This window comes from Mobula birostris, chromosome X (genome assembly GCF_030028105.1).
Source record: "Mobula birostris isolate sMobBir1 chromosome X, sMobBir1.hap1, whole genome shotgun sequence".
In the NCBI taxonomy this organism is placed as follows: Eukaryota; Metazoa; Chordata; class Chondrichthyes; order Myliobatiformes; family Myliobatidae; genus Mobula; species Mobula birostris.
Window position 1 is genome coordinate 17,906,213 of NC_092402.1, and position 22,680 is coordinate 17,928,892.

Consider the following 22,680-nt stretch of genomic DNA (forward strand, 5'->3'; position numbering starts at 1 on the left):
CCAGAATAGGTTTGAAGCACAGACTGTTCCACATAACCAACGAAGAGGCAGGCGTAGCTGGGTCCCATACGAGTTCCCATAGCTACACCCTTAGTCTGAAGAAAGTGGGAAGAGCCAAAAGAGAAGTTATTACGTGTGTGAACCAGTTCCGCCAACCAGAGGAGGGTAGTGGTGGTGGGGAACTGGTGAGGTCTATTATCCAGGAAGTAGTGGAGGGCTTTGAGGCCTTCTTGATGGGGAATGGAGGTGTATAAGGATTGGACATCCATAGTGAAAACGAAGCAGTTGGGACCAGGGAACTGGAAGTTATTGAAGAGGTGGAGGGCATGGGACGTATTGCGGATGTAGGTGGGGAGAGACTGAACTATGGGTGACAAAATGGAGTCCAGGTAGGCAGGTACAAGTTCGGTGGGACAGGAGCAGGCAGAAACTATGGGTCTACCGGGACAGTTAGGCTTGTGTATCTTTGGGAGGAGATAAAACCGAGCGGTACGGGGTGTGGGAATAATGAGTTTAGCGGCTGAGGATGGAAGGTCTCCGGAGTTGATAAGGGCAGTGATTGTGCGGAAGACAATGGTTTGTGCAAATATCTAATCAGCCAATCAAGTGGCAGCGGCACAACGTATAAAAGTATGTTGAGGCGAGGTTAAGCTGTTGCTCACACCAAACGTCAGAATGAGGAAGGAATGTGATCCAAGTGACTTTGACCATGGAATGATTGTTGGTGCCGGATGGGGTGATTTGAGTATCTCAGTAACTGCTGATCTCCTGGGATTTTCACACACAACAGTCTCCAGAGTTTACAGAGAATGGTGCAAAAAGCAAAAAAAAAATCCAGTGAGCAGCAGTTCTGCGGGTGAAAACGTCTTGTTAATGAGGGAGGCCGGAGGAGAATGGCCAAACTGGTTCAAGCTGACAGGAAGGTGACAGTAACTCAAATAACCACATGGTACAACAGTGGTCTGCAGAAGAACATTGAAATGGATGGGCTTTAGCAGCAGAACACACTGAAAGGAAGGCAATGGTAATTTAAATAACCACATGTTATAAGAGTGGTGTGCAGGAGAGCACCTCTAGATACACAATACGTCAAACCATGAAATATCCTCTTCATAGGCTACAGTAGCAGAAGACCATGAACATACATTAGGTAGCCACTTTATTAGATACTGGAGGTACACTTACATTTATTAGGATTTGCTGTGGTGTGTTGGTCAGGGAGCATCAAACAACAGAAAACGATAACATTCAGCAAGTAAACAGAAAAAGAATGATATAAAATAAAGTTAGAAGTACAGATATGAAATAAAATGTGCCTAAATACATATAGCATGTATTTACAATGTAAAGCAGCATTATAAAAAGTAATTTGGAGTGTTTACAGTGCAGTGTCACAGGTAATGGGTATAAGGGATGGGGTAACTAGAATAGTTGATCAGATTAACTACCCAAATGAAAGTTCTAGTAGATTTTATTTCTGTACATATTTTTCAATTAGGGAATTAGTACTGTGACAGGTGGATAATGAACTCATAATTTCAATTGCCTGAAGAGGTTCAGAGTATTAAAACAACCGTTTTTATTGCAGTGTTTATTCTACTTAAATAAATCCAGCAGTGAACCCATCTGAAGAAATACGTTATCCCCTGCAGAAAGATAAATAATTCTACTCTATCTCAGTATGCTAATCTGCCATTGTTGGTATCTGCTCTTTAAAGACTTACCCCATCTCACCCTAAAGATTCTTCCTTGGGATGGAGAAGATGGAATTGGGAATTGTATGGGGTGTTGTCTGGGTTGGTGGAGTGTTGACTAAGGGTTTTGGCTGGGTTGGTGGGGTGTTGGATAGGGTTGGAATGGGGGTTTTGGGGGTGTAAGCTAGTGTGGGTGTTTATGGTTATTAGACATACTTACGTAAGGGGCTGTTGATTTGAATAAGGAATGCTTAGGATTTGGAGGCATAGCTCCTAGTTAGTTGGGGTGTAATTTCAGATGTAGCTGAGATTTCGAAAGTCATTCATCAAGACCGCATCTGGGGTATTGTGATCAGTTTGGGCCCTCGCATTAGGGTTAGGGTTAGAAAGGATATGCTGGCATTGTCAAGGGTTCTGAGGAAGTTCACAAGAATGATCCCTGGAATGAAAGGTGAACTTATGAAGAGCGTTTGATGGTTCTGGGTCAGTTCTCGCTAGAGTTTAGAAGAATAGGGGAAGGGGTAAGATCTCATTGAAACCTATAGAATATTGAAAGGCCTAGATAGATTGGACATGGAGAGGATGTTTTCTATTGTGGGAGTATCTAGGACTAAAGGCCACAGCCTCAGAATAGAGGGACATCCATTTAGAACAGAGATGAGGTACAGGTTTCCCCCGCCATCCGAAGGTAGAGCATTCCTATGAAACGGTTCGTAAGCCGAAATGTCGTAAAGCGAAGAAGCAATTACCATTTATTTATATGGGAAAATTTTGTGAGCGTTCGCAGACCCAAAAATAACCTACCAAATCATGCCAAATAACACATAAAACCTAAAATAACGGTAACATATAGTAAAAGCAGGAATGATATGATAAATACACAGCCTATATAAAGTAGAAATACTTTTCCACAATCATTACTGAACTGTTCTCTGTAGCGAAAATCTCACGCAAGTGCCGTCAGCAGAAAATCTCACGCAAGCGCTGTTGGCAAAAACACTCTCTCCAGTAACCTTTAAACTATGAAGCTGCCAAATCATACCAAATAACACGTAAAAATACACACAACACACATGAAAGTTGCTGGTGAACGCAGCAGGCCAAGCAGCATCTCTAGGAAGAGGTGCAGTCGACGTTTCTGGCCGAGACCCTTCGTCAGGACTAACTGAAGGAAGAGTGAGTAAGGGATTTGAAAGTTGGAGGGGGAGGGGGAGATCCAAAATGATAGGAGAAGACAGGAGGGGGAGGGATGGAGCCAAGAGCTGGACAGGTGATAGGCAAAAGGGATACGAGAGGATCATGGGATAGGAGGTCCGGGAAGAAAGACAAGGGGGGGGGGGGGACCCAGAGGATGGGCAAGGGGTATATTCAGAGGGACAGAGGGAGAAAAAGGAGAGCGAGAGAAAGAATGTGTGTATAAAAATAAGTAACAGATGGGGTATGAGGGGGAGGTGGGGCATTAGCGGAAGTTAGAGAAGTCGATGTTCATGCCATCAGGTTGGAGGCTACAAAATACGCAGCCTATATAAAGTAGAAATAATGTATGTACAGTGTAGTATCACTTACCGGAATCGGAAAGACAGCGCCGAGCACACTGATGATGGTGCGTTAGACTGAGTCGTCGCAGGTTGGCTGGTGCAGTGGCCCTCACCCTCCAGGCCGCCGAGCGATACGTTGCCGCAAGGGACACGGGTCCAGCGGTAGCCGGGAGGCACACAGCACATCTTTAAGAAAAAAACCGAAATAAGCATGCTAATTAATTAGGTGCTGCCCGGCACGTAATTGTCGGCCCAGATCAGTGCCAATTTCCGATTGCGTCGTCTCTGATCTGGGCCGACAATTACGTGTCGGCGGCACCTAATTAATTAGCATGTTTATTTTGGCTTTTTTCTTAAAGATGTGCTGTGTGCCTCCTGGCTACCGTTGCATTCTCCGCGAATCAGTATCTGTCCGTGGCCTGGGGGTTGGGGTGGTGAGACACTGGGGTGTCATCTCGTCGCCTGTTTCCATTAGAGCAGGCAGCTCATCTTCTTCTATCTCTGCCCACCTCGATGTTGAAGGTCGAGGTTCGTCATCTGCTGTGGCTGATGTGGAAGGCTTGCTTGACTGCTGAGCCTCGCGCATTTTTCTATCACACAGTTCTTTGTAAGGACTCAAACCATCCTTCAAACATCCCCTAAACCGACATACCCTTTCAAAATTAAAGTCGTACTTTATCATTACTCATACAGTTTCGATTGTTAGCCTTTTTTCTTCTAATTGTATCAGCTCTTCATCTGTCAGTTCTTGGTCATGGGATGCCGAAACCTCTTCAACATCATCTTTGTCAACTTCCACAACCCAAACTCACGTTGTCCTTACTTCGTTCACCACGATCAAAACGCTTAATTATGTCTAGCTTTATGCTAAGTGTAACACCCTTACGAGCTCTTTTAGGCTTTTCCAATACCATAGAACTCATCTTGCAAACGACTGCTCACAGGCACGTGTTTAAGCAATGTCGGCGAGAATCCGGGGAGAGCGGCTGCTCGGGGCGTGCGCTGCCTTTTATCGCGCGCTGCTTTTTTTTCGTAACAGTGAAAACACCTTCTGAAAGCGAAAACAGGGTACTCATGTAGGTCTTTCGTAACAGTGAGGTTTTGTAAAGCGAACGTTCGAAAAGTGGGGGACACCTGTATTTTATTTGCCAGAAGGTGGTAATCTGTGGATTTCATTGCCACAGACAGTTGAGGAGGCCAAATTGGGTATATTTAAGGTGAAGGTTGATAGGTTCATGATTAGTAAAGGCCTCAAAGATTACTGGGAGAAGGCAGGAGAATGGGATTGAGAGGGATAATAAATCGGTCATGACTGAATGGCAGATGCATTGAATGGCTTAACTCTACTCCTATATTTTATTTTCTTATAACTAAGTATGGACCGGGATGTAAGTGTGGGAGGTAGAGAGGAGGTGGAATGTCCAGAAATATATGTGGGTTCAGAGGGGATATGTGCTACCCAGACTTTGTGCCTGAGGGCACCATGTTGTTATATAACTATGTCAGGATGAAAGGGGGTGTCACTTGAGGTAGTTTGTGTTGGGAAGGTTACCTAGCACCCAGGTAAGTGTACAGAAGGTCAGTACGTAAGTATATGTGAGGTCAGCAGCGGTGTGTGTTTCCTGGCCTATTTGGGGAGAGGATGTCCAGAAACCCAATGTGAGTGTATAGTAATGGTCGGGGTAAGAGATTGAAAGCTGAGTGGTCTGTGTTGGGGGATCAATTTGGGACCCAGATGTTAGTGTGTAGGGGGAATGTGTGAAAGTATATGTTGGATCCAAGGACGTGGGTTGACCAGTCTAGATAGGGGAAGCACTATATTGTACCAATACACTCAGTGGCCACTTTATTAGGTACAGCTGAACACCTGCTCGATAATGAAAATATCTAATCAACCAATCATATGGCAGCAACTCAATGTATAAAGCCATGCAGACATGGTGAAGAGATTCAGTTGTTGTTCAGACCAAACATCAGAATGGGGAAGAAATGTGATCTAATGAACTTTGACCATCGAATGATTGTTGGTGCCAGACTGGGTGGTTTGAGTATCTCAGAAACTGTTGATCTCCTGGGATTTTCAAGCACAACAATTTCTAGACTTTACAGAGAATGTTGCAAAAAACAAAAAAAAACCATCCAGTTCTGGGTGGTTGAAAATGCCTTGTTACTGAGAGAGGTCAGAGGAGAATGGCCAGACTGGTTAAAGCTGACAGGAAGATGACAGCAACTCAAATAATCTTGTGTTATAACAGTAGTGTGCAGAAGAGCATCTCTAAATGGACAACACATTGAAGTGAATGGGCTACAGTCTTTTTACAGAGAATGGTGCGAGGAAGAAAAAAAACATCCAGTGAGCAGCATTTCTGTGGATGAAAACACCTTTTTAATGAGAGAGGTCAGAGGAGAATGGCCAGACTGGCTCAAGCTTTGAATACTGCTGGGAAGGCGGATGACCTATCAGGGAACAACAGCAGCAGTAGCCAGGCCAGTGCCCAGCTCCAAGGCTCTGCAAGGAAGGGTAAAGTCAGGCAGAGTGGTAGTGATAGGTGACTCGATAGTTATGGGGCCAAACAGCAGATTCTGTGGCAGTGAAAGAAGCAAGGATGATGCGTTGCCTCCCAGCTGCTATGGTTCAGGATGTCTCAGAGCAGTTGCAGAATATTCTGAAGAGGGACGATGAACAGCCAGAGATCATGGTGCACATTGGCACAATGACATAGGTAGAAAGGGGGAAGAGGTGCAGTGAGTACAGGGAGTTAGGGAAGGGGCTGAGAGGCAGGCTAGTCAGGGCAGAAATAGGATGAAGGTACAGATGAATGTGTGACTGAGGAAGTGGAGCAGGAAGCAGGATTTCAGATTTCTGGATCTTTGGGATCTCTTATAGGGAAGGTATGACCTGTACAAAAAGGACAGGTTACACCAGAACCCAAGGGAGACTAATATCCTTGTGGGCAGGTTTGCTAGAGCTGTTTAAACTAAGTCGGCAGGGGGATGGGAACCGAAATGATAGGGCAGAGGATTGTGCAATTGATAATCAAATCAATGCAGTGTGCAGTAAAACTGTGAGGATGGACAGGGAGGTGTATACTAGTCAATACATTGTGCAGTGAGACTACAAGGAATGATAGGCAGATGATATGGCACAATTGCAGTCAGTAGGATGAGTTGCATTTTGCATTGGGGGCAAACTCAAAAAGGGTGATGGATATAGGATTGTTATAGATTGGCAGGTATGATGTGGGCATCATGAGACGTGGCTGAAAGGAGATTGTTGTTGGGAGCTTAGCATCCAAAAATGGACCTTACATCGAAATGACAGGCAGGTAGGCAGTAGGGGTGGGGTGGCGCTATTAGTAAAAAATAAAATCAAATCCTTAGAAAGAGGTGACATAGGACAGAAAGATATAGAATCCTTGTGGGTGGAATTATGAGCTGCAAGGTTAAAAAGAAACTGATTGGAGTTATATATAGGCCTTCGATTATGCAGCCAGGATGTGGGATATAAATTTCAACGGGAAATCAAAAAAGCGCGTAATACGGGCAATGTTACAATAGCCCTGGCGGATTTAGATGTGCAGGTAGATTGGGAAAATCAGGTTGGTGCTGAATCTCAAGAGAGAGAATTTGTAGAATGCCTATGAGATGGCTTTTCAGAGCAGTTTGTGGTTGAGCCCACTAGGGGAAAGGCAAGTCTGGATTGGGTGTTGTGTAATGAATGAAATTTTGATTAGGGAGCTTAAGGTAAAGGAATCCTCAAGAGGCAGTGATCATAATATGATAGAATTCACCCTGCAGTTTGAGAGGGAGAAGATAAAGTCAGGTGTGTCAGTATTACAGTGGAGTAAAAGGAATTACAGAGGCATGAGAAAAGAACTGGGCAAAGTTGATTGGAAGGGGACACGAGCAGGGATGATGGCAGAATAGCAATGGCTGGAGTTCCTGGGCAAATTCAAAAGGCACAGGATAGATACTTCCCAAAGATGAAGAAGTATTCGAAAGGCAGAATGAGACAATTGTGGCTGACAAGGGAAGTCAAAGACAGCATAAAAGCAAAAGAGAGGGATATAATATTGCAAAACTTAGTGGGAAGTTTGAGGATTGGGAGGTTTTTAAAATCAAACAGAAGGCAACTGAAAAAACCGTAAGGAGAGAAAAGATGAAACGTGAAGCTAAACTAACCAATAATATCAAAGAGAGGTGTAAGTGGATATTGGACCACCAGAGAGGTAAAAATGGGGGACAAATAAATGGTGGATGAACTTCATAAGTAGTTTGCGTCAGTTTTCACTGTGGAAGACACTAACAGTATGCCAGAAATTCAGGAGTGTCGGCGGGTGGGGGGGGGGAGGTGCGCAGAAGTTAGCGTAGTTGCTGTTACCAAGGAGAAGGTACTTGGGAAGCTGAAGCATCTGAAGGTAGATAAGTCACAAACAAGAGAATAGCTGCAGATGCTGGAAATCCAAGCACTGCGGTCTCGGCCAGAAACATGGACTGTACTCTTTTCCATAGATGCTGCCTGGCCTGCTGATTTCCCCCAGCATTTTGTGTGTGTTGCTAAGGTAGATAAATCACCTGGACCAGATGGTTTACACACCAGCATCCTGAAAGAGGTAGCTGAGGAGATTGTGGAGGCATTAGTAATCATCCATCAAGAATCACTAGAGGACTGGAAAATTGCAAATGTCACTCCACTGTTTAAGAAGGGAGGGAGGCAGAAGAAAGAAAATTATAGCCAGTTAGCCTGACTTCAGTGGTTGGAAAGATGTTGGCATCCATTATTAAACATAAAGTTTTGGGGTACTTAGAGCCTCATGATAAAATAGGGCAAAGTCAGCATGATTTCCTTAAGGGGAAATCTTGCCAGACAAACCTGAATTCTTTGAGGAAATAACAGGCAGGATAGACAAAGAAGAGTCAGTGGATGTTGCTTACTTGGATTTTCAGGACGTCTTTGACAAGGTGCTGCACATGAGGCTGCTTAACAAGTTAAGAGCCCATGGTATTACAGGAAAGATACTAGCATGGAAGAGATTGGCTGAATGGCAGGAGGCAAAGAGTGGGAATTAAGTGGGTGGGGGGGGGGTTCTATTCTGTTTGGCTGCCTGTGACAAGCCATGCCTCCATACTGGTCAGTATTGGGACGACTTCTTTACATGTTATATGTCAATGATTTGGATAACAGAATTGATGGTTTTCTGGCCAAGTTTTCAGATGATACAAAGATAGGTGGAGGGCCAACTAGTGTTGAGGAAGCAGGGAATCTGCAGAAGGACTTGGACAGATTGGGAGAATGAACAAAGAATTGGCAGATGGAATATAGTGGAGGGAAGTGGATAATCATGCATTTTGGTAGAAGGACTAAAAGCATAGACTTTTTTCGAAATGCAGAGAAAATTCTAAAATCAGAGGTGCAAATCAACTTGGGCATCCTTGTGCAGGATTCACTAAAGGTTAATTTGCAGGTTGAGTCGGTGATAAGGCAAATGCAGTGTTAGCATTCATTTTGAGAGGACTAGAATATAACAGCAAGGATGTGATGCTGAGGTTTTATAAGGCATTGGTCAAACTGTAATTGGAGTATAATGAACAATTTTGGGCCCCTTATCCAAGAAAAGAGGTTGTAGCTTTGGCAAGAATGTAGAGGAGAATGATTCCAGGAATGGAAGGTTTAATGGATGAGGAGTGTTTGATGGCTTTATGATTATACTTGCTGGAGTTGCGAAGAATGAGGGGGAATCTCATTGAAACCTCCCAAATATTGAAAGGCCAAGACAGAGTGGATGTGGAGAGGATATTTTTTTTATAGTGCATGAGCCTGGGACCAGAGAGCACAGCCTAAAAATAGAGGGACGTTCATTTAGAACAAAAATGAGATGGAATTTCTGTAGCCGTGGGTGGTGAATCTATGGCTTAATTTGCATGGATGGCTGTGGAAGCCAAGTCATAGAGTATATTTAAAGCAGAGGTTGATTGGTTCTTGGTTAGTCAGGGCATCAAAAGTTACAGGGAGCAGGCAGCAGAATGGAGTTGAGAGGGATAATAAATCAGCCAAGATGGAATGGTGGTGCAGACTTGATGGACCGAATGGCCTAATTCTGCTCATTTGTCTTGATCGAAGCTGACAGGAAGGCGACAGTAACTCAAGTAACCATGCGTAGCAACAGTGATGTGCAGAAGGGCGTCTTTGAATAATGCACAAGTCGAAACTTGAAGTGGATGTGTACAGCAGCAGAAGACCACAAACATACATTCAGTGGCCACTTTATTAGATATAGGCAGCACATAATAGAGTGGCCACTGAGTGTATGTATGATACTACAAATGAGTTCTTCAGGAAAGACTGAGAATTCCATATTTCCATTAATTGGATAGACCCATGTAGTGCTTCCCTGCTGCCCCTCCGGGAGTTTCACTCAGAATTATGTAAGGGGACTCAAGCCTATAACAGTGGCTTGGTAGTGTTGCAGATAGTGTAACACTATTATAGCCCTAGTGATTACTGATTGGGGTTCAATTCCTGCCGCTGTCTGTAGGAAGTGTGTTCATTATGCCAGTGATTGCATGGGTGTCCGCCGGGTGCTCCGATTGCCTCCCACTTTCCACAGACATAGGGTTAGGATAGTAAGTTATGGGTAGGCTATAATGGTTCCTGAAGCTCGGCAACACTTGCAGGCCTCGCTGATTTGATTCATTACAAGCAGCGCATTTCAAACTTCAAAGTTCAAAGAAAATTTATTATCAAAGTACATATATGTCACCATGTACAACCCTGAGATTCATTTTCTTGTGGGCATACTCAATAAATCCGAGAAACACAATAGGATCAATGAAAAATCACATCCAATAGGACAGTTAAACAACCAAAAGCAGAATCAGAATCAGGTTTAATATCACTGGCATATGTTGTGAAATTTGTTGATTTGTGGCAGCAGTACAATGCAATTCATAGTAATAAAAACTGAGAATTACAGTCAGTAGTGAGGTAGTGTTCATAGGTTCAATATCCATTCAGAAATCTCATTGCAGATGGGAAGAAGCTATTCCTGAATTGGAGAGTGTGTGCCTTCAGGCTTCTGTTCCTCCTCCCTGATGGTAGCAATGGTGATAGAGGTCTTTAAAGATGGATGTCGCCTTTTTAGAGGTGTTACTCCTTGAAAGTATCCTGGATGCTGGGGAGGCCAGTGCCCATGAGTTCACAAGCCTCTGCAGCTTATTTCAATCCTGCGTAGTGCCCCCACCGCCATACCAGACGGCGATGCAGCCAGTTAGAATGCTGTCCACAGTAAAAGACAAGAAACTGCAAATGCAAAAGAGATAAAAAGAAATAATAGCAACAAATAAATAAGCAATGAATATTGAGAACATAAGGTGTAGAGACCTTGTTTCAATGCACATGTAGCAAATAAAACTCATATTTATCCATTGACTCAGAATCAAGATTGTTTCCTGCTAAATCATCAGATTAATACATCTTGAAGGACACTCAGAAAAGATGTAACAGGAATGTTGGACTAGCTGTCAGTGGAAATAAGCCTCCAACCTTGTAACTTAGAGATGTCTTAGGGTCTAAAACTGTAAAATTACCACTAAAACCACCAGGCAAGCGTTTCCACAACACCCTACATCAATGGTCCCCAATCTCCGGGCCGCGGACTGATACATTGCTGCAAAGAATGCAGCGGTGCAGCAGTAGTCGGAACGCACCCAGCCCATCTTTAAGAAAAAAGCCGAAATAAACAAGCTAATTAATTAGGTGCCAGCCGGCACGTAAATGTCGGCCCAGATCAGAGCAATACAAAAAAGTCTTAGGCTTATATGGTTTTAGATGGTATGGCCCCGACAGCTCCCTGATTTCAACATCAAAGCTGTCTGGGATTACTTGGAGAGAGAGAAGCAAGCAAGGCAGTCAAAATCTGCAGAAGAATTGTAGCAAGTTCTCCAAGATGCTTGGAACAACCTACCAGCCAATTTTCTTATAAAACTGCACCACAGTTTACCTAAGAAAATTGATGCAATTTTAAAGGCAGTTTTAGGTGGTCACACCAAATATTGACTTGATTTAGTTTTTTCCTGTTTACTGCTCTTTATAGTAATTTTTTTGATATTAAGAAACTTCATTTCATTATTTTTGAAAGCATCTACACTTTACAGAATTTTTTTATGTCATTAAGACTTTTGCACAGTACTGTACATGTGACAAATAAAGTTAATCTTTCTTTTATACAGATCATATCATTACACAATGTATTGAGCTAGATTAAGGTAAAACAATAACCATGCAGAATAAAGTGTAAAAGCTACCAAAAAAGTGGAGTGCAGGTAAATGATGAAGTGCAAGATTGGACTGAGGTAGATTGTGAGGCCTAGAGTGGATAATCCATGATTCCATGTAGATCTCTCAGAAAGTTTAGGATTCCTGTACCCAGGTTACTGCAGGTTCAATGGCTGCACACCCAACTGTTCTGAATGAAAGCCTGCACTTTAATAAATAAATAATGTTGTTCCTCTGCTGCCTGTGTGTACCCTGTTTGCTTCAACTCCCTTTGCTATCACTCTCTGAAACTACTGAATTAATATTGACAGGATCTCGTGTCCACAAATACAGGTAGCAGCTAGAGTCAATATTCACCATGCCACCCATTTCAAATGTTACTTTGTACTCTGTTTCTGGCTTCTCGGGCACTGCCGTGCAACAGATTTTTCAGCCAGTTCATTGACACCTTGTCCACCTGCCCTTTCTGTGGCTGGGAGGAGTCTGTGTACCATGTTTATATGAAGTGTGAGAGGTTACTGTCCCTGTTTGAGTATCTGAAGGGGCTGTTCCTCAAGGTTTGGCTACACTGCAGCCCTGCGCTCCTGATATATGATCACCCAGTATTAGGATTGCCAACTTTCTCACTCCCAAATAAGGGACAAAAGTAGCAATCAAATGCGGGACACTTGTGTTTACCTCGAGAAGGTCTACCATGACCATGAAGCCTTGCGCGGGCACCTATGTGCGCATGCGTGTAAGTGCCGATTTTTTTTCCTACAAGTCGGTTTTGGCTTAATCTTCCCAACTACACTGTACATACATTATTTCTACTTTATATAGGCTGTGTATTTATCATATCATTCCTGCTTTTACTATATGTTACTGTTATTTTAGGTTTTATGTGTTATTTAGTATGATTTGGTAGGTTATTTTTTGGGTCTGGGAACACTCAAAAAATTTTTCCCATATAAATTAATGGTAATTGCTTCTTCGCTTTACGACATTTCAGCTTGCGAGCGGTTTCATAGGAACGCTCTACCTTAGCGGGGGAAATACAGGACAAGGGCGGTCCCGTATGGGACAAACCAATTTAGCCCAATATACGGGATGTCCCGGCTAATACAGGACAGTTGGCAACCCTATAATGGAGAGAGGGTGGGTCGCTTGAGGGATCTACGGTGGGCTTAGCCAAGAAGGCCATTCACAGGTCCAGGCAGTGGCCAGTCAAGGGCTGTGCTCGAGCCAACTGCCTGCACCTCTTCCATGGTTAACCTTTGCGCTTGGGTGTTCTTAGAGATGGAACATGCGTTCATTTATGGGTACAGTGATGTATTTCTGGGAATGGTGCCCCCCCCAGCCAGGTAATCGAGTGTTTTATGTATAGTGGTAACCATATTTTAATTTGAAATTGTTAACTGTCTTGTAAATCCCTGATGTTTGCATTTTGTATATTTTATGAGTGAATAAGCTTTTATAGTTTTGTAAAAAATAAGAGCACGAGGCATGGATGCCACATTTCACCCCAGCACCCATCAGCTAATTTTGAGTGAGTTTAATGGCTTACAGTCTGGCATTCTCCAGGGTGTGGTGTCACCACATAGGAAGTCCCTGTGCTTGAATCTGAAGTTCAGCCTTAATAGTGATTACCTCACTTGATCTTTACTCTCTTCCTTTCCCCCTCAGTGCTTTTCCTTACTTTGCAAACACAAGGGATCCTGCAGATGCTGGAAATCCAGATGGAAGTGTAGCTGTTAGTGCGACGCTATTACAGCTCAGGGCATCGGAGTTCGGAGTTCAATTCTAGCGTCCTCTGTAAGAGAGTTTGTACTTTCCCGTGTGCGTGTGGCTTTCCTCCAGGTGCTCCGGTTTCCTTCCAGTCTGAAGATGTACCGGTTGGTCATTGTAAATTGTCCTGTGATTAGGGTAAGGTTAAATCGGTGGGTTGCTGGGCGGCACAGCTCAAAGGGCCGGAAGGGCCTGTGCAATGCTATATCTTTAAATAAAATAAATAAGACACATAATGATGGAGGAAGGCCTTTAAACTTTTTATTTACATCTTTCTGTGATCCTCCCTCCTTTTCAGCACTGTTGGGTGGTCATGGAGGTAACTCTGTGTAGAATAATGTTGTGGTCTCAACATGGAGATTCTCCGTGTTTACATTCTCCTTACTGAGTCTGTAAGATAAAGTGCCCTTAATGCAACAGGAGGTCCTGAAGATGAGTTTAATTGTGCTGGAAAACTTTCAGGTTTTCATGTCCAAGGATCGTATTAGAAATGGGAGAAGAACCAATTTTCCTCATGCATGCATTCTGGCCAGCTGTGTATGAATCTTTTTGAATCTTCTCCCTCTCCCCCTCCCTCCCTCCCTCCCTCTCTCTCTGTCTCTGTCTGTCTCTCTCTCTCTCTCTCTCGTTCTTGCTCTCCCCTTCTCTCTCTCTCTCCTCTCTCTCTCCTCTCTCTCCCCATCTCTATCTATCTATCTATCTCTCTCTATCTGTCTTTCTCTCATTCTATCACTTATCTCACTCTCATTCTCTCTTTGTTTCTCCCTCTCTCTCAACCTCTCATTCACTCTATTTGTCTGTCTCTCTCTCTGCTTTTCTCTCTTAGTCTCTCTCTTTCTTTCCCCATCTCCTTTTCTCACTCAACCTCTCTCTGTCCCTTTCTATCACTCTCACTCTCATTTTCTCACCCTTTCTTTCACTACCCCTCTCTCCTTGTCTCTCTCCCCCCTCCCCCCTCCCCCCTCTCTCCCCCCTCTCTCCTCCCCTCCTTCTGTCTCTCCTTCTCTCGCTCTCTCCCTCACACACACACACACACACACACAGACCTTTCATTCTTTCTCACTCTCTGCCCCAACTCCATTCATCCATGAACCTTTTGCTCTCCCTCTGTCCTCTGTCTGTCTCTTCTTGGCCCAGTTCTTTTCTTCCTCTAACTCCCTCTCTTACAGACACACACACACACACACACACACACACACACACACACACTGTTCTGCGCACACTCTCTCTCTCTCTCTCTCTCTCTCTCAGCCTCTCACCCCCTCCTCCTCCCCTTCCCCTTTCCCCTCTCTCTCCCTCTCTCCTCCCTCTTTGTCTCACTCTACTCCCGTCAGAGAACCTGAACAGACGGGAGTTTTTTTTACCATGGATAGCTGAAAGCTGAGAGTTGTTTAGAGAGAAGTTTTAAAGGTTTAACTGACATAGATGTAGGTAAGATGGTTTGTATATTCCATCATACATATGGTATTTATGTGAACAATTGCACGAGGTTTCCAACAAAAACACAATTCCTGTAGTGGTCCAGCAGTTGCATTATTTACAAAGTTTATACAGTTGCTCCCAGAGGCCTATACATATAGCAAGCTGATACACAGAGAGACTTGTGTGGTGGCATTGATTTGGAAACTATATTATGCACACATGACCTGCAGGCACAGCCCAGCACAATGCATTGGCTCACACACAATAGAACTCCAGAGCAGTAGCTCTTGTACAAAGCATGTGTTGGCTCACTGCATTCCGATCTGTAGAAGAATACTGCCGACTGCCACATTCCAATTGCAAGAGTACGTGCTGAGGGACGCACTGAAGCTTGGTGCAGCCACCACAGGGGCTCATTGGAGAAGGATCACAGTATGGTGGACATATGGTGTGATGGCCTTCATTAGTTGGAGATTGAGTTGAATAGGCACAAGGTAATGTTACAGCTCTATAAAACACTGATGAGATCACAATTGGAGTATTGTGTTCAGTTCTGGTCACCTCATTATAGAAGGATGTGGAAGTTTTAGAGAGGGTGCAGAAGAGATTTACCAGGGTGCTACCTGGATTAAAGGGTGTGCTTTATGAAGAGAGGTTGAGCGAACTAGGACTTTTCTCTTTGGAGAGGAAGAGAAATGACAAGATGATAAGAGGCATAGATTGAGTAGACAACCAGAGACATCTTCCCAGGCCAGAAATGGCTAATAAATTGGGGCATAATTTTAAGGTGATTGCAGGAAAGTATAGGGGGAATATCAGAAGCAAGTTCTTCTACACAGAGAGCGGTAGGTACATGGAACATCCTGCCAGGGCTGGTGCTTGATGCATATACATTAGTGACATTTAAGAAACTCTTAGATGACAGAATGATGAGGGTTATGTAGCAGGTAAGTGTTAAATTGATCTTAGAGTAAGATAAAAGGAAGGCACAACGCTGTGGGCCGAAGGGCCTGTACCATGCTGTAGCATTCTATGTCCTTCCACTACTGGAATGGGAAGGGGTAGATTGGGAGAGGAAGGCTCTCAGTTATTGTAGTTGTGTACCACCCTAGAGGGCCACATTAATGGCAACACACCATCTGGTTATAAGGAATGTAACACATGGCAGCATATCTGTTAACGTAACGCTATTACAACGCTAGCAACCCAGGTTCAATTCCTGCTGCTGTCTGTACGGAGTTTATATATTCTCCTCGTAACTCTGGGTTTCCTCCCACATTCCAATGACGTATGGGTTTGTAGGTTAATTGATCACATGGATGGATTGGTGGGCACAGACTCATTGAGTTGGAAGAGCCTGTTTCATACTACTGTACCTCTTAATAAAATAAATGCAGTGCATTACAGTTAACTGGTCCATTGGTTAATTGGGGCAGCTGCTTATTTGGGACAACTCTTAAAGAATAACAACTAAACGAGAAATTTGCCGGAATTCCCTTTGGTTATTTTGGACACTATGCTGCTTAATTGGGACAGGAGGCTGCTTTCCTGGCCGTTGGATCTCACTGCAGATCTCATCCACCCAGTCTGCCGGAGCTGACTTCACATGCTAGGACAGGCGTGTCCCTATCTCACTGGGGTAGGAGGCCCACTGGTTACCCTCACCTGGTTTAGCCCACTTGTCGAAGCTGCTGTGGCTGCTGTCACATGCAGGCAGCTACTTAATGCTACAGATGAGAGCTGAGTGTCCAGCAGGGCCAAAGGAGAGTGACACTCACAACACGCTGGAGGAATCCGGCAGGTCGGGCAGCATCCATGGAAACGATCAGTCAATGTTTCAGGCCGGAACCCTTTGTCCGGACTGTAGAGGGAAGGGGCAGAGGCCCTATAAAGAAGGTGGGGGAGGGTGGGAAAGAGAAGGCTGGTAGGTTCCAGGTGAAAAACCAGTAAGGGGAAAGATAAAGGGGTCGGGGAGGGAAAGCAGGGAGGTGATAGGCAGGAAAGGTGAAGGAGGAATGGGGAAAACACAAAGGGTAGTAGAAGGAGGCGGAACCATGAGGGAGGTGATAGGCAGCTGGGGGAGGGGGCAGAGTGACATAGGGATAGAGGAAGGGAGGGGGAGGGAATTACTGGAAGTTGGAGAATTCGATGTTCATACCAAGGGGCTGGAGACTACCTAGACGGTATATGAGGTGTTGCTCCTCCAACCTGAGTTTAGCCTCATCATGGCAGTAGAGGAGGCCATGTATGGACATATCTGAATGGGAGTGGGAAGCAGAGTTGAAGTGGGTGGCTACTGGGAGATCCTGTCTGTTGTGGCGGACGGAGTGGAGGTGCTCGATGAAGCGGTCCCTCAATCTGTGTCGGGTTTCACCGATGTAGAGGAGGCCGCACCGGGAGCACCGGATGCAATAGATGACCGTAACAGACTCACAAGTAAAGTGTTGCCTCACCTGGAAGGACTGTTTGGGGCCCTGAATGGTGGCAAGAGAGGAGGTGTAGGGACAGGTGTAGCACTTGTGCTAACAGGGATAAGTGCCAGGTGGGAGATCCGTGGGGAGGGACTGATCCCTGCAGAAGGTGGAGAGGGGTGGAGAGGGAAAGATGTGCTTAGTGGTGGGGTCCTGTTGAAGGTGGCAGAAGTTGCGGAGGATAATGTGCTGGATCCGGAGGCTGGTGGCGTGGTAGGTGAGGACAAGGGGAACTCTGTCCCTGTTGTGGTGGCGGGAGGATGGGCTGAGGGCCGAAGTGCAGGAAATGGAGGAGATGCAGGTGAGGGCATCATTGATGACAGCAGAAGGGAAACCACAATCCTTAAAGAAAGAGGACATTTGAGATGCCCTGGAATGGAAAGCCTCATTCTGGGAGCAGATGCGGCGGAGACGGAGGAACTGGGAATAGGGAATGGCATTTTTGCATGTGGCGAGGTGGGAAGAGGTTTAGTCGAGGTAGTTATGAGAGTCAGTGGGCTTGTAGAAGATGTCAGTGGACAGTCTGTCTCCAGAGATGGAGACCGAGAGATCAAGAAAGGGGAGAGAAGTGTCCAAGATAGACTAAGTGAATTTGAGGGCTGGGTGGACGTTAGAAGTAAAGTCGATGAAATTGACGAGCTTAGCATGGGTGCAGGAAGCAGCACCAAGTAGTCGTAAATGAACCGAAGGAAAAGTTGGGGAGCAGTACCAGAATAGGTTTGAAGCACAGACTGTTCCACATAACCAACGAAGAGGCAGGCATAGCTAGGGCCCATGCGAGTTCCCATAACTACACCCTTGGTCTGAAGAAAGTGGGAAGAGCCAAAAGAGAAGTTATTGAGTGTGAGAACCAGTTCCGCCAACCGGAGGAGGGTAGTGGTGGTGGGGAACTGGTGAGGTCTATTATACAGAAAGTAGCGGAGGACTTTGAGGTCTTTTTGATGGGGAATGGAGGTGTATAGGGATTGGACATCCATAGTGAAAACGAAGCAGTTGGGACCAGGGAACTGGAAGTTATTGAAGAGGTGGAGGGCATGGAATGTATCGCAGATGTAGGTGGGGAGGGACTGAACTATGGGTGACAAAATGGAGTCCAGGTATGCAGATACAAGTTCGGTGGGACAGGAGCAGGCAGAAACTATGGGTCTACCAAGACAGTCAGGCTTGTGTATCTTTGGGAGGAGGTAAAACCGAGCGGTACGGGGTGTGGGAATTATGAGTTTAGTGGCTGAGGATGGAAGGTCTCCGGAGTTGATAAGGGCGGCGATGGTACGGGAGACAATGGTTTGATGTTTTTTGGTGGGGTCCTGTTCCAGGGGTAAGTAAGAGGAGGTGTTAGAGAGCTGCCGTTTGCCCTCAGTGAGGTAGAGGTCTGTCCACCAGACTACTACAGCACCACCTTTGTCAGCGGGTTTGATGGTGAGGTTGGGATTAGTGCGGAGAGAATGGAGGGCAGTGCGTTCTGAGGGAGTGAGGTTGGAACAGGAGAGAGGAGTGGTGAAATTATTGAGCTGCCCCACTATGGACACAGCAAGCCCCTTCACCGGAGGTGCTACCTCTTCCTGGACACCTTAAGTACAGCAGCATACGCTGGATTAATTCCTCCATCAATAACTATTAGGAACTAATACACCATTTTATAGTATTGCAGTAGCATTGGTAGTGTTCTAATTTGTTCTGTACTTCATTTAAATACATAATTTATTACTCAGTTAAATGGCACTTTGTCTTTTTTTAATACCTTTTAACTATTTCCATGATACTTCAGCTAATTGGGGCGGCTGCTTAACTGGGCCAAAATTTACTGGTCCAAGGGTCCCAATTAACTGGAAGCCACAGTAAATAAGTCATTCACTGATAAACCTATCAGGGAATTCTGAATCCGGGGGAGAGGAGGGTGGTGAAATGGGGATGTACAAACTCTTTACAGACAGCAGCAGCGGGGATTGAATTCCAATCGCTGGGGCTGTAAGTAGAGGTCAGTTTACAGACAATTGCCTCTGTGTTAACGACAGGGCTAAAACAAGCCTGTGTGATACTAAAGATTTAGTTGAGAGCATTACAATCAGCGTGTAATAGAGATGTATGGGTCCTCTATTCGTAAATTCAAGATTTAAGATTGTTCATTGTCAATCTTTGGTACACGAGTGTAAAGGAGAACAAAATTATTGTTTCTCCGTATCCGATGCAGTATAAAAACACAATAAATATAAATATAAAAGCAATTCTATAAAGCACAATGTACAAGTAACCCTTAAATGTGGCAGTATATGCATAAAATTAGGCCATAGACAAAGACTATGTACATAAAGTGACATAAATACATAAAATGGTGGGGGATAGTGGGGTGGGCTAGTAGGTGGAGGTGTTGATCAGCCTGATGATCAACACCTGGGAGAAGTAACTGTTTTTGAGTCTAGTGGTCCTGACGTGGATGCCACATAGTTTCTTCTGTGATGGGAGTGGGACAAACAGTCCATAAGTAGGGTGGATGTGAATCTTATTGATGTTGCTGGCCTTTTCCCAGCACCTTTGTATATCAACAGTATGAATGTGCAGTACTTTGCGAAGTGTGAGGCACCCTGGATTTTTCATATAATTTTTGTTTTAGATGTTTATTTTTTATTTTCTGCATTGGTGTGTTAGTAGAAAAGGGCAAATTTTAAATTTCCAAACTTTCATTTTCCAAAAAAGTTAAATGTTATAGGGATTTTTTTGAATTTCATTAAAAAAAGTAACATATTAGGTAATAGACCACAGCATGAGATCGATCCCACATTTCCTGATAGGACAGTACCATGGCAGGATGGTAAAAAAAAACAGCACACAGCTCTGTCAATCTTGACCTCTGGTGCTGACTGTGTGGAGTTTGTAGACCATATGTGTGCTCTGAGCTCCTAGCATATCTCAAAGACGTGCAGTTTGGTAGGTTAAATGGCTACTGTAACCTTGCACCACTAACAGAACTAAGCAGCCAGTCCCAATAGAGATGAGTGCAGGGCAGAGACTTCCTTCAGGATATTGACCACCCTCCCCTCACCATTTCTATAATGAAACCATCTGCACTCAAGGCCAACCACGACCACACTGTGGTGACTGTGATTGAAGTCACCGGAGAGACACTGAAGCTGGTGATCTAGAAGTCTTTATTCAGCACAACAAGTGGGTTTTCTTATGGAGATACCCTCGGCAGAGTCTCACAAACTCAAAAATATATCACATATTTATACCTTTAAAGTCAAAGCTAGGTGATTCAATACAATTTCAATAGTTACAGTGACATTGTTTACTTCAATATTTTAGGTTGACAAGTCTTCAGTTGAATTATCTCTGTACAGAGGGAGACACCCCTGAATGTTCAGATACCTTTGTTGGGACAAACTAATTGACACCGAGTGTTAAAAGTTTTCAAAGACAGAAGCAAACGCCTAAGATTAGTGCTGTGAGAGCTGACTCTCTGAGTGCACAAGTCTCCCAACTCCACTATTTGATGTGATAAGGGATAGTATCAGTCTGGTCTGTAAGCTTCCTTGAACTTGTTACAATGGTGCAAGTTACTTAAATCCATAATTACTTGGATTGATGCAGGTCAATTTACACAACCCCTTTGTCTTAATGTTTGACTAATGCATATGCGAACGTCTCATGGTCATCATTTTGCAAGCGATATCTCTTAGTCTGCGGGCCAGTCTGTGCTCCATAGACAGTATTGTTTATTTGCAAATGTGTGTTTTAAAGTTGAATTTGCTGCTTGAAATTTGCAATTTACCTTAAGAACTGAAGACTGGTTCTTGCTTGAATTAGTATCCGCTATAATTCATATAACTCCAAAATACTCCCTAACATGCACCACCTCCTAAGTTAGTTGACAGCTGTCCACCCTGTTCTAATTGAATTGATCTTGGTGGAACCATACCTTAGCATTGATATCTGTTGTACTTCTGTATGGGTTCTGTTCTGTTGCTGATCCCAAATATCAACCTGTGGTGCCTCTGTCTGCCTGCTAGGTATCTATGCAAATAAGGAGATGCCACTGTCGCTCAGTGGTGGCGTTTTAGGAGTTGGCTGCAGCACTCCTCTCTCATCCAACATCCTCCCACATCACCGTGCCCCCCACATGATGCACCTCAGTCGTCCGTCGCTGCCCACCTGTATGGCTGCCACTGCCTCCATCAGTTCCACCCAGGTAAGAGCAGCATCACCAGGTGAGCCTTTGGTTTGTTACTTATTTAGAGATACAGCAGGGTAATAGGCCCTTGCGGAACAATAAGCTCACACCACCCAATTACACCCATGTGACCAATTAACCTACTAACCCATATGTCTTTGTAACGTGGGAGAAAATGGAGCAGCAAATCATAAACACAAGAGATTCTGCAGGTGCTGGAAATCTTGAGCAACACACACAAAATGCTGGAGGAACTCAGCAGGTCAGTTAGCATCTATGGAGAGGATTAAGCAGTCAACATTCCAGGCCAAGATGCTTCATCAGGACTGGAAAGGAAGGGGGTAGAAGCCAGAAGAAGAAGGTGGGGGGGGGGGGGGAATACAAGCTGGTAGGTGATAGGTGAAACCAGGTGAGAGGGATGGTGGGTGGAGGATGAGTAGTGAAGTAAGAAGCTGGAAGGTGATAGGTTGAAAGAGATAAAGAGCTAAAGAAGAAGAAATCTGATAGGAGAGGACAGTGGAGGGATCATGGGAGAAAAGGGTGGAGCAGAGGTAACAGAATGTGAAATGGAAACTGGAGTATCTGGAAGAAACCCACATGGTCACAGGGAGAACATATAAGCTCCTTCTGATTAAAACTAAGAGAGGGTGCAGAGGAAATTTACCAGGATGCTGCCTGGATTGGAGGGCATATCACATGAAAGTAGGTTGAGCGAGCTAGGCCTTTCTCTATGGAGCAAAAGATGAGGTGTAATATTTATAGAACATAGAATAGTACAGCACAGTACAGGCCCTTCGGCCCACAATGTTGTGCCGACCCTCAAACCCTGCCTCCCATATAAGCCCCACCTTAGATTCCTCCATATACCTGTATAGTAGTCTCTTAAACTTCACTAGTGTATCTGCCTCCACCACTGACTCAGGCAGTGCATTCCACGCACCAACCACTCTCTGAGTAAAAAACCTTCCTCTAATATCCCCCTTGAACTTCCCACCCCTTACCTTAAAGCCATGTCCTCTTGTATTGAGCAGTGGTGCCCTGAGGAAGAGGCGCTGGCTATCCACTCTATCTATTCCTCTTACTATCTTGTACACCTCTATCATGTCTCCTCTCATCCTCCTTCTCTCCAAAGAGTAAAGCCCTAGCTCCCTTAATCTCTGATCATATTGCATACTTTCTAAACCAGGCAGCATCCTGGTAAATCTCCTCTGTACCCTTTCCAATGCTTCCACATCCTTCCTATAGTGAGGTGACCAGAACTGGACACAGTACTCCAAATGTGGCCTAACCAGAGTTTTATAGAGCTACATCATTACATCGCGACTCTTAAACTCTATCCCTCGAC

The 22,680-nt window shown here is 44.5% G+C and overlaps 1 protein-coding gene across 3 annotated transcripts in view; it reads left to right on the top strand.

The window, feature by feature from the left end:
• The window catches only part of LOC140191648 (protein AF-10-like), a 290,386-nt gene that overhangs the window by 198,330 nt on the left and 69,376 nt on the right, over positions 1 to 22,680 (top strand). For all 3 annotated transcript variants that reach the window (XM_072249244.1, XM_072249246.1, XM_072249245.1), the window contains one exon: positions 21,175 to 21,353. In XM_072249244.1, the coding sequence (XP_072105345.1) occupies positions 21,175 to 21,353 (179 nt within the window). The remainder of the gene's footprint in view (positions 1 to 21,174; positions 21,354 to 22,680) is intronic.